The sequence below is a fragment of the Salvelinus sp. IW2-2015 genome, linkage group LG24, assembly GCF_002910315.2.
Source record: "Salvelinus sp. IW2-2015 linkage group LG24, ASM291031v2, whole genome shotgun sequence".
NCBI lineage: Eukaryota > Metazoa > Chordata > Actinopteri > Salmoniformes > Salmonidae > Salvelinus > Salvelinus sp. IW2-2015.
Window position 1 is genome coordinate 5,118,077 of NC_036864.1, and position 12,639 is coordinate 5,130,715.

The 12,639-nt window shown below is 44.3% G+C and overlaps 1 protein-coding gene across 4 annotated transcripts; it reads right to left on the minus strand.

Moving 5' to 3' along the window:
- Positions 1-82: 82 nt before the first annotated feature.
- Positions 83-5,582, minus strand: coa6 (cytochrome c oxidase assembly factor 6). 4 transcript variants are annotated; one of them, XM_070434763.1, is made up of 4 exons: positions 5,431-5,576; positions 4,753-4,820; positions 1,039-1,203; positions 83-790 (listed from the first exon to the last, which is right to left on the minus strand). In XM_070434763.1, the coding sequence occupies exons 3-4, from the start codon at positions 1,180-1,182 to the stop codon at positions 689-691; spliced, it is 246 nt and encodes an 81-aa protein (XP_070290864.1). In that variant the 5' UTR covers positions 1,183-1,203; positions 4,753-4,820; positions 5,431-5,576; the 3' UTR covers positions 83-688. The 4 variants fall into 4 exon arrangements, with proteins under 4 accessions (XP_070290864.1, XP_070290863.1, XP_023825326.1 ...); XM_070434762.1 differs by having other exon boundaries at positions 4,753-4,837; XM_023969558.2 differs by lacking the exon at positions 4,753-4,820 and having other exon boundaries at positions 5,431-5,582.
- Between the last annotated feature and the right edge of the window lie 7,057 nt (positions 5,583-12,639).

A 12,639-nucleotide genomic window follows, 5' to 3' on the forward strand; every position in this document is an offset into this window, starting at 1 on the left:
CGTAGTCGTTCCACTCGTATTCAACTCACTCAGAACAGGCCTAGACACATGGAAATGAAACCAATGTTATGAAATAACAATGAACTCGTGACTCATCTTTATTGAACGCGACAAATCACACACACACACACTGTCACGGTCTATTCGTAAATAAAGAATATCTGCATCCATCTTTGACAATAGCATGAATTAGAAATGATTCGGTGGTTAGACTGTCCGTTACAGAGCAGTTGATTTGTTCAGTTGATATTATGTCAAATAAAAGCATCGTCACACCACATACAACCACTTGACGTTGTATTGAGAGAGCAGAGAGACACAGAGAAAGCCTGTAGAACCATGTCAGCGACGTTGACAGCACTCGCCGTGGTTACGTCACCACACACCTGTCCCTGTGTGACGTAGGTATGGTCACAAGGAGTGACCAAGTTAAGTGCACACTTGGGGAGAAGCTTGAGAATCTGACCGCGGCCCGTAGGTGACATCTACCCCGGTGTGTTCAGGTCATGTGACATCTACCCCGGCGTGTTCAGGTCCAGGTGTGAGGTCACTGACCTCCAGCAGCTGTCGTCACTGGGAGGCATAGCGGGATTGTGCTCTAGTGTCCAGTGACAGTCCACTGCTGTCCATCCTCAACCAGGGGGCCCCTGGAAGCCCTCCTCTCAGTCTTCTGACCAGTGGCTACTGGCTAGGACTGTGACTCTTTAGGCCCGTCAGCAGGCTCAAAGCCCTCCGTCTGCATCTTCTCCTTATACTTCAAGAAGTCCCTCCTCTTGCTGAAGTATTTCACCTGTCAGGATCAACGTGAGATAGGATGTATTTGAGCAGGACCAGGCTTGGTGACCACAGTGAGTTTACTAATGTAGCTACATCAGAGCAAGTAATAAGGGAATTAGACCACCATGAATAGAAGCAGGGCCTTATATACAAACATTCTAGATCTAGCCTCCCTCTCTGGCTAGCTCCGAGACAGTCTGTCATATTCAACAGAGTAACAGATAGGTTACCGCTAGACTGAGACCAGACAGGGAGACTCACCCACTGAGCAGGACAGCTCGCCTCAAACTCCTTCTGGAACTTCTCACAGGAGGCGGCATTGTCCTGGTTATCATCAAGGCACTTCCACAGCTCGTCCCTAGTGCCCCAGCACGCTTTTCTCTGGTTCGAGTTGGGGGCTGACATCGCTGGGCTAGGGGAAATTTACTAAAACAACGAGAGGGAAAAACAGGTTCAGTCAACCACATGGCACAATCTGCAATTTCAACAGCCTGACCCTGCCACTTTGTTTGGTAAGGTCAGAGATGGGGAAATATAATCACCCCTCTACAGTGCATTCGGAAAGTATTCAGAAGCCTTGACTTTTTCCACATCTTGTTACTTTACAGCCTTATTCTAAAATGGATTAAATAGTTTATTTTCCTCATCAATCTATACACAATACCCCACAATGACAAAGCAAAAACAAGCTTAGGAATGTATAAAAAAATGTAAAACTGAAATATCACATTTACATAAGTATTCAGACCCTTCACTCAGTACTTTGTTGAAGCACCTTTGGCAGCGATTACAGCCTTGAGTCTTCATAAGGTATGACAAGCTTGGCACACCTGTATTTGGGGAGTTTCTCCCATCCCATTCTCCCACAGCTATTGTCAGGTCTCAGGTTCGATCGGATTCAAGTCCAGGCTCTGGATGGGCCACTCAAGGACATTCAGAGACTTGTCCCAAAGCCACTCCTGCGTTGTCTTGGCTGTGTGCTCAGGGTCATTGTCCTGTTGGAAAGTGAACCTTCACCCCAGTCTGAGGTCCTGAGCAAACTGGAGCAGGTTTTCATCAATGATCTCTCTGTACTTTGCTCCGTTCATCTTTCCCTTGATCCTGACTAGTCTCAGTCCCTGCTGCTGAAAAACATCCCACAGCATAATGCTGCCACCACCATGCTTCACTGTAGGGATGGTGCAAAGGTTTCCTCCAGACGCGACTCTTGGAATTCAGGCTACAGAGTTCAAACTTGGTTTCATCAGACCAGAGAATCTTGTTTCTCATGGTCAGAGTCCTTTAGCAGGCTGTCATGTGCCTTTTACTGAGGAGTGGCTAACCCAGACGACGCTGGGCCAATTGTGTGCCGCCATACCGGACTCCCGATCACGGCCGGTTGTGATACAGGCAGGGATCGAACCAGGGTCTGTAGTGACGCCTCTAGCACTGAGATGCAGTGTCTTAGACCGCTGCGCCACTTGGGAGGCTTCCGTCTGGCCACTCTACCATAAAGGCCTGATTGGTGGAGTGCTGCAGAGATGGTTGTCCTTCTGGAAGGTTCGCCCATCTCCACAGAGGAACTTTAGAGCTCTGTCAGAGTGACCATCAGGTTCTTGGTCACCTCCCTGACCAAGGCCCTTCTCCCCTGATTGCTCAGTTTGGCCTTGCGGCCAGCTCTAGGAAGAGTCTTGGTGATTCCAAACTTCTTCCATTGAACAATGATGGAGGCCACTGTGTTCTTGGGGATCTTCAATGCTGCAGAAATGTTTTGGTACCCCTCCCCAGATCTGTGCCTCGACACAATCCTGTCTCGGAGCTCTACGGACAATTCCTTCGATCTCATGGCTTGGTTTTTGCTCTGACATGCACTGTCAACTGTGGGACCTTTATATAGACAGGTGTGTGCTTTTCCAAATAATGTCAAATCAAATTAATTTACCACAGGTTGACTCCAATCAAGTTGTAGAAACATCAATGATGATCAATAGAAACAGGATGCATCTCAGCTCAATTTTGAGTCTCATAGCAAAGGGTCTGAATACTCATGTAAAGAAGTATTTGTCATTATGTAATTTTGCTTTGTCACTCAGTGCTGCCCACTCTCAAAGAGAAACTCAAATTGAAGGCCATCCTGGGTACTGCAGGCTTCCATTAGCAACTCAATTATCCTCATAACTACTTCTGTGTGTGATTTGAAAATAATCGGTTCAAGGAATCGGTTTCATAATTATTTAGACACTGAAGCATTTTTCTTCTTTTGGCTCTGTACTCCAAAAGTTTGGATTTGAAATAAAACAATGACTGAGGTTAAAGTGCAGAATGTCAGCTTTAAATTTCAGAGCCTTTCCATACATATCATTTACATCACTTTTTGTACATAGTCCCCTCCATTTTAGGGGAGCAAAAGTATTAGAAAAAATTCACTTATGTGTATTAAAGCAGTCAAAAGTTTAGTATTTGTTCCCATATTCATAGCACGCAATGATTACATCAAGAATGTGACACTACGGAAATTGTTGGATAAATATGCTGTTTGTTTTGGCTGTATTTCAGATTTTGTACCCAATAGAAATGAATGGTAAATCATGTATTGTGTCATTTTGTATTCACTTTTATTGTAAATAAGAGTATAATATGTTTCTAAATACTTCTACATTAATGTGGATGTCACCATCACGGATAATCCTGAATGAATTGTGAATGATGATGAGTGAGAAAATTAGACTCACAAGTACCATACACCCCAAAAATGCTAACATCCCATTATTGTAATGGTGAGAGGTTAGCATGTCTTATTGGTACCATGATTGTCTTCAAATTGTGTGACAAATGCAAATGATTTGGTCCTATGTCAAGTGTACGTAGACGGGAGGGATATCGTATGCCAGCTGACCCAAAATGCTGCAATTGTGGTGGTGAACATGCACCCGAATTTATGTAGTGTCCTGTTCGGCTCAAGGAGACGGAAGTGTCTAGAATAAGGGCTATCCAGCATGTCGACTCTCCAGAGGCGTTGAGAAGAGTGGAAGAAAAGAGTAAAGTTGAAGAACTAATGTCAGTAGGAGTAGAGACGCCAGATAATATTCTTTGTCAACAGAGGGATCCTGACATGTTGCATCTGAAGAAGGTGGACTTTGTAGCATGTATTTCATTGGTTATCAACAGCAAAGCGCACACAGAGAGGAAATCAGAGGAAAAAAAGAGTCTTCGTTGTGAGTGCGGATGAGTGTTTCTTTGTGACTCTGGGATTTTACAGCAGAGGCACCCTGTCGATGAATGCTCCGTCCTCACTGCCACCTGAGACTGTTTAGGGATGTGATTCTTACTGTGACTGTAGGATTTATGTTTTTTTGTTGTATTTTCTATGATGTAGGGTTCCCTCCCTGTTAGTGAGCATTTCTCCACTGCCAAGATAATCCATCCACGTGACAGGTGTGGGATATCAAAAATCTCATTAAACAGCACGATCATTACACATGTGCACCTTGTGCTGGGGAGAATAAAAGGCCACAAAATGTGCAGTTTTGTCACACAACACAATGTCACAAGTTGAGGGAGCTGGCAATTGGCATGTTGACTACATTAATGTCCACCAGAGCTGTTGCCAGAGAATTGAATGTTAATTTATCTAGCATAAGCTGCCTCAAACATAATTTTTGAGAATTTGGCTGCATGTCCAAGCGGCCTCACAACCACAGCCCACGTGTATGGCGTTGTGTGGGCGAGCGGTTTGTTCAGAGTGCCCCATGATGGTGGTGGGGTTATGGTATGGGCAGGCATAAGCTACAGACAACAAACACAATTGCATTTTAGATGGCAATTTGAATACACAGAGATACCGTGACGAGATCCTGAGGCCCATTGTCGTGCTATTCATCTGCTACCATCGCCTCATGTTTCAGCATGATAATGCACGGCCCCATGACGCAAGGATCTGTACACAATTCCTGGAAGCTGAAAATGTCCCAGTTCTTCCATGGCCCGCATACTCACCAGACATGTCACCCACCGAGTGCGTTTGGGATTCTCTGGATCGACGTGTAGACAGCGCGTTCCAGTTCCTGCCAATATCCAGCAACTTAACACAGACATTGAAGAGGAGTGGGACAACATTCCCCAGGCCATAATCAACAGCCTGATCAACTCTACGTGAAGGAGATGTTTCACGCTGCATGAGGCAAATCAAATGGTTGTCACATCAGATACGGACTGGTTTTCTGATCCACGCCCCTATCTTTTTTCAACTGATGCTTATCTGTATTCCCGGTCATGTGAAATCGTTAGATTGCGGCCTATTGAATTAATTTCAATTTACTGATTCCCTTATATGAACTGTAACTCAGTAAAATATTTGTAATTGTTGCGTGTATTTTTGTTCAGACTACAAGCTGGCGAGCTCTATTATAATCAGTGACGCAAAAACCAACGCACACATATCCCTTTTATCCTGCAGCCCTCATATTCTACAGCCTCCGACATAGGTAAGGAGAGGCTTTCAGCTAGCTGATTTACAAGTTTTATTCCTCGAGAATCAAGCTCCAACCTTACAGATTGTGCCTTACTAGCTGACTAAAGCTAGCTAGCTAGCTAGCTAATCTGTTTCCAAACCCAACCCAAACTATTATCAAGCTAGCTAGCTAATGCGCCCACGTTATAATCTTGACAACTCACCATGAATGTTTATATCACTACTCCGGTATGAATAGTTTGTTCAATAATGCCAAAAGAACATTTAATTGATGTAATTTTTAGTTGTGTAACATGTTTCCCCAGTGCATTCAAGGACAGCTGCTTGTGGAGTAAGGACTTCCGTCGCATCTCAGTGACGTAAAAGTTTTTTTTTTTTTTCACCATAGAGAATGACAGAGGCCTCTGGTAGCCAAAAGGCTATGTTATCACAGAGTTTCGAAACCCAGAGGCACAACATCGAGAGACTTCCGGGAATGTCGCGAAACAGACAAAATAGGCCATGCCGGGGTTTGAGAAGTAATTGAGAGAAATTAACAATTATTCCTTAGTTGCTAATTGTCTCGAAATCTAAAGGCACAACCTAGATTCCAGCGCATGTCTTAAGCAGTTTAACATTTTATTACTCCAACCTCATGATCCCTAATAAATATAAATACATTCAAAGATGAGTCCTCTATCTATCTCTATGTTTTTCCCCTCATTTTGGGGGAGTGCATTGAGATGCCGCTAGGTGGCACACTTCACACAGTAATCTCATGTTCTCACAGAAACAGGTTTGACAAAATGTAAGTTTCTCATGTGATACAACAAGCAAGGAGGGAGACAAATAATATTTAATTATAAAACACTTTTAAAAGTCTTCTTCAAATTCCCTCTGCATTCTGCTACAACTGTGGCAAAGCAATTCACTTTAAAAGTCTTCTTCAAATTCCCTCTGCATTCCGCTACAACCGTGTGTAACAGTATAACTTTAGTACCGTCCCCTCGCCCCGACACGGGCGCGAACCAGGGACCCTCTGCACACATCAACAACAGTCGCCCACGAAGCGTCGTTACCCATAGCTCCACAAAAGCCGCGGCCCTTGCAGAGCAAGGGGCAACACTACTAATAGGTTTCAGAGCAAGTGACGTAACTGATTGAAACGCTACTAGCGCGTACCCGCTAACTAGCTAGCCATTTCACATCCGTTACACGTGGCAAAGCAATTAACTTTTGTTTTGAACACAAAGTGTCATGTTTGGGGCAAATGCAAATCACAACACAACACATAACTGAGTACCACTCTCCATATTCAAGCATAGTGGTGGCTGCGTCATGTTATGGGTATGCTTGTAATCGTTAAGGACTGGGGAGCTTTTCAGGATAAAAAAAATAAGGAAAACTGCTTTCCACCAGACTCTGGGAGATTAATTCACATTTCAGCAGGTCAATAAACTAAAACACAAGGCCAAATCTACACTGGCGTTGCTTACCAAGAAGACAGTAAATGTTCCTGAGTGGCGAGTTACAGTTTTGACTTAAATCTCCTTGAAAATCTATGGCAAGACCTGAAAATGGTTGTCTAGCAATGATCAACAACAAATTTCACAGAGCTTGAAGAATTTAAAAAAGAATAAAGGGCAACTGTTGCACAATCCAGGTGTGGAAAGCTTTTAGAGACTTACGCAAAAATCGCTAACATGTATTGACTCAAGGGGTTAAATACTTATCTAATCAAGATATATTAGTGTTTTATTTTATATTTTTTACAAATGTTAGAATTTTTCTTCCTCTTTGACATTGCGGAGTATTTTGTTAAGATCGTTGAGAACATTTGGATGAAGTCAAGGGGTGTGAATACTTTCTGAAGGCACTGCACTCTTAAATCTCGACCGGGTACAGCCAGAGGACTGGCAACCCCTCGGAGCCTGGTTCCTCTCTAGGTTTCTTCCTACATTCCTGCCCTCTACTGAGTTTCTCCACGGTGCTTCTGCCTCTGCATTGCTTTCTCTTTGGGGTTTTAGGCTGGGTGTCTGCCGATGTAAAAATGGCTTTATAAAAATGCATTTGATTGATTGATTCTGTGCCTAAAGTTACATTGGCCCTCCAGGTTCGACAGTATTGTCAAATCAAAGACAACACTGTTGGCCACTGCAGGTCATATGCAAAACAAATAATTTAGGGCAAAGTGCAGTTGGTCAGTCTTTCATGGATGKGAACTGACAGAATAAAGGATGAGGGGAGGAGGGAATAGGCACACGGGTGCTTTTACGGAACACTGCCCTTGCTCTGAGAGTGGATATAATAGGCCTGCCTGGTGCCTTGTTTCCATGGAGCCCAGCAACAATCCATTTCAGGGTGTCAGACTGAGGAAGGCTGCAATCCCACACACTGAAGTAAACTCTCAACTCACAAAAATTCTCAAAACACATTCGAGACCACATTTTGATTGCAGAATCACCCAGCTGCAAAACATCTAATTCCTGCAGAACAATTATTCTGCAGCTCCTGCTTTGTTGTTGGTTCTGCCTTCTCTCTGGAGCAGTAACTGTAAGAACTGCAAACATCCAAGAAATAAGGCATGCGAAATGGCAAGCAGTGCCAAATGGCACTTGGATTCCCTGCCGCCTTCTCTCTCTCTCTCTCTCTGTCTCTCTCTCTCTGTCTCTCACTCACACACACACACACACACACACACACACACACACACACACACACACACACACACACACACACACACACACACACACACACACACACACACACACACACACACACACACACACACACACACACACACACACACTCTCTCTCTCTGACCGTTGCTGCTAGAGCTTCATGTAAGTTAGTAGCTCTAAACCTTGCATGCAGCTCTTAGCCAGGGTATAAGAGATACTCAGAGGGCTATTGTTGGAGAGGAATGTCATTGAGTCAGAGGCTCACTGTGAGTTCCCAGGAAGTCCTTTGTGAGATGTGACACCTGAAGAAAAAAGGAGAGCTGCTTTAAAAAAGAGAATCGCTGAATACTACAGTATGCCATTAATAACGCACGGCACTAGAGCAGAAGGGCTTTAATGTCTTAGGAATTAAGAAGAATCAAGATCATAGAAAGGCTATGCATTCCTCCTCATTTCAATATATCTTAATGTCAAAGTTCAGGCTGTATGTGTCGGTCTAGCTCTTCAGCAAATTGTTGAGGGATATTGCAGTGTGCTTGCCTGTTCTCCAGCTGCGTGAGGGTCATACTGGTTTGACATGGCCTTACCCTTCTATTAGCCCGTTGCTAGGAAACCCTGGACCTCCTGCTGACTGGCTATTGGCTTTCATACAGCGTTAGGACTTAGCAAACACTAGAGTAAGTCCATATGCATATCACTGAACATGTAAAGCTTAAAGGTTAAAGTTTTTTACCAGGCTCTGGATCACCAGCAGAGCAGGGAAATATGATTGATAGCTCATCATATGAGAGGCCTATGCATCTCCTGCTGCCTCTTGATAAAGCACACCACAGGCTTGGTTCTTCCCTCAGTTTTATGTGAAAATATGTTCATGCGTACGTGCCTGTGTGTGTGTGTTCTTTCTGTGTTAGTGGTCCAGGGGTCTGGTTGTCTCCGGTCTCTGTTTTACCCGTAGAGGGAGGTGGAGACAGGAGGGTTGACTAGTACTGACTTGCTACTCTCTGGTTCTGTGGTCCAGATGAAAGCCTTGCCACGCACCGCTCTCCTCTCTCTGGGCTCACGGAAGCCTGATTTCACATGAGAGGGACTGGCTGGAATGCCACACGAGGGCCTTTGAGGATGACTGAAGGAGCTCTGTGTTGCTTCTGCTGCTGTTGATTCACAGACGGTTGCTCCACTCGGGCTGCTGTCTCTGTGGCTGCCTGTCCCACTGGTTGTTGTCTCAGCCCTCTGGCAGCTCTCTGTTCCACTGAGGGAGCTGTAGGGGAGGACAAAGACCCACACAGAAGGACTGGACTGTCACCGTGAGCTAAATGTCTTTTCTCAGTCAGACATCTCTCTGGTGTATGACTAACTGAAGGCTGGTTACATGAAGGCTGGTTATGACTAACTGAAGGCCCGTTACAGGAAGCAGACTGAGTCTGTGGGGGCTTTTAGAGGGTTTTGTACAGATGTAGTGCTCCCTCCTGCCTCCTTGAGTTAGAGCGGTGATGGAGTATAGCATAAACACTGTATTGACTTATCCTGTAGTTGAAAAGAGTGTAATCACGCTTTTTGGTAAGGTTACATAACTCAATCAAAAACTGCATCGCCTGAGAGGATGTTGCCGTGTGCAGCCAGCCAGTGAGCAGCACAGCCACAGACAGAGAAGACAGACAGCGAGGTGGGTGTGTGTGTGTTTATGTGTATGTGTAGCCACATACAATGAGTTGACAGCGAGGGGTGTGTGCTGTTGCCAGCTAGCACGCACACCTAGCTGTGAGTGGCTGAGACAGGCATTGATCCGTTGAGGTTATGCAACGGGGTGTCCGGGAATATTGAACTTCAGACACGACAGTTGGCTGTCAATGATGTTGACATTCGGCTACAACCTACCAGGGTGTCATGGAAACAGGGCTGAGGCAGTTGAGGAAACAACATCAGCAGGGAGAGAGAAGATTCAGGTTTTCTTAGAGGCCATGAAGGCAGAGGAAGAGAGGAAGATACCATGGGAAGCCATTGTTACAGACGGAGGACACTAAAAAGACCCAACAGAACCGTGTCAAATTCAAGTCTGAGTAGCTGACTTTTACTACTAATGCTTCTATGCGTGTAACAGGAAGAAGCACTGAATGCATACAGTAGGGAAGATATGATGCTGTGCTTTACTGAAGGCTTGACATTGATTAGCAGAATACTGGTAGTAACTAAACAAGAAACCGCCGACGCCTAGGCTGGTCAAATCCAGGGGGAATCCTCTTCGTTGACAAACAGTCTTATGTTAGTCTGGCTGTTTGTGTCCCTCTTTCTCTCCCATGGTTTGTGTGTTTGTTTACCACAGGTAACTGTATCGCAGGTGCGGTGAGGTCAGCTAGGGAGATAGCAGTGTTCTACCATTGTCCTCTCTCTAACACTGGCCTGTGTGTTTTATATTCCCTCAGTTACTGATCCCATCCCAGGGCCCTTCTCACCCAGACTGACTCCAGACGCCAGCCACCGAGTACAGACACTCCCTCAGAAGTAACCAAACACCTAGCTGCAAAGTAGAGCTTTCTCTGGTCGTAACAATGCTGTGTTTACCAGTAGCCAAAGATTTACACGGTAATGGGTTCTTATCCCACATCCACTCCCTTTATTGATGCTCTTCTACTAAGTCCTTTATGTGTTCTTAAATCGATTAGCCCCACAAAGGGCTGATGAGGAGAGACTATTCATTGACCAATAGCTCTGGTCCTCCTCCCTATCTCCATTTTTGTAGTAATGGCTTCTGTTGACAATCCGACACAGTACTGTCCCATACCTATCGTAATTTAAAAAAAAATATTTAACTAGGCAAGTCAGTTCAGAACAAATTCTTATTTACAATGACGGCCTACCGGGGAACAGTGGGTTAACTGCCTTGTTCAGGGTTGGTTTGATACGGATCCAGGATGTGATCTCTCTCATGTGTTTTATACGGTCTACGGTTTTTACTCCCTACCGCTGCAGCACCTGTGTCTTTGAGGGTCTCATATACAATACAACTTTATTCTCCATCAAAACAGAATGTTGTCTTTTTGCTGTCTGTTGTTTCACTGCTATTCTCTCCCTATGCAGTGAGAGGAAGGACTAAACTGACCTGCCTAGAAGCTCACTCTGTTGCTCTACTCTCCTCTCTGCCAAGCGGGAAGTCTTAACTAGCAACAGGTTGCTTCCACAAAGCCACAGGTTCACTCACAAGCCAAGCACAGATGCACACACACACACACACACACACACACACACACACACACACACAAAGGCACACACACACACAAGCACACAAACAAAGCAGCGGAACTCAAGAAGCAAAACAACATTGTATTGAGCACCCTGAAAAAATGTGGTGCAACAAGTGAAATGCATTTCCTTCCTGCATTAATTAAAGATAATCCCCTGTTAAATGGTGTTAATTTATGCAAGGGGAAAACAAGATGGAGCTGTGGAGGAGCATGTTATTGTGTGTTTAAGTCCTGCCTCCGGATTAGAGTGGAAGTATCCAAGGGTGCGCATTGTGAGAAGAGGCTCTCGGCCAAACCTCCTCAGTCGACCAAACATCTAAATCAAATCGAACGTAATTTGTTGTGTACACATATTTTTCCGATGCTATCGCAGGTGCATCGAAATGCTTATGTTTCTAGCTCCAACAGTGCCGTAATACCTAACAATATAAGACAATACACACAAATCCCCAAAATTCAAATAAGAAATTAAGAAATATCATAACGAACAATGTTGAGTCCATTATATAAATATATAGACAGTATGGACAGTAAATGAATAGCAAAGGTGTGTACAGCAGTAGTTACAGTTGAAGTCGGAAGTTTACATAAACCTTAGCCAAATACATTTGAACTCAGTTTTTCACAATTCCTGACATTTAATCCCAGTAACAATTCCCTGTTTTAGGTCAGTTAGGATCACCACTTTATTTTAAGAATGTGAAATGTCAGAATAATAGTAGAGAGAATGATTTATTTCAGCTTTTATTTCTTTCATCACATTCCCAGTGGGTCAGAAGTTTACATACACTCAATTAGTTTGGTAGCATTGCCTTTAAATTGTTTAACTTGGTCAAACGTTTTGGGTAGCCTTCCACAAGCTTCCCACAATAAGTTGGGGTGAATTTTGACCCATTCCTCCTGACAGAGCTGGTGTAACTGAGTCAGGTTTGTAGGCCTCCTTGCTCGCACACACTTTTTCAGTTCTGGCCACAAATTTTCTATTGAATTGAGGTCAAGGCTTTGTGATGGCCACTCCAATACCTTGACTTTATTGTCCTTGAGCCATTTTGCCACAACTTTGGAAGTATGCTTGGGGTCATTGTCCATTTGGAAGACCCATTTGTGACCAAGCTTTAACTTCCTGACTGATGCCTTGAGATGTTGCTTCAATATATCTACATAATTTTCCTCCCTGATGATGCCATCTATTTTGTGAAGTGCACCAGTCTCTTGCAGAAAAGCACCCCCACAACATGATGCTGCCACCCCCGTGCATCACGGTTGGGATGGTGTTCTTCGGCTTGCAAGCCTCCCCCTTGTCCTCCAAACATAACGATGGTCATTATGGCCAAACAGTTATTTCTTTGTTTCATCAGACCAGAGGACATTTCTCCAAAAAGTACGACCTTTGTCCCCATGTGCAGTTGCAAACTGTAGTCTGGCTTTTTTATGGCGGTTTTGGAGCAGTGGCTTCTTCCTTGCTAAGCGGCCTTTCAGGTTATGTCGATATAGGACTCGTTTTACTGTTGAT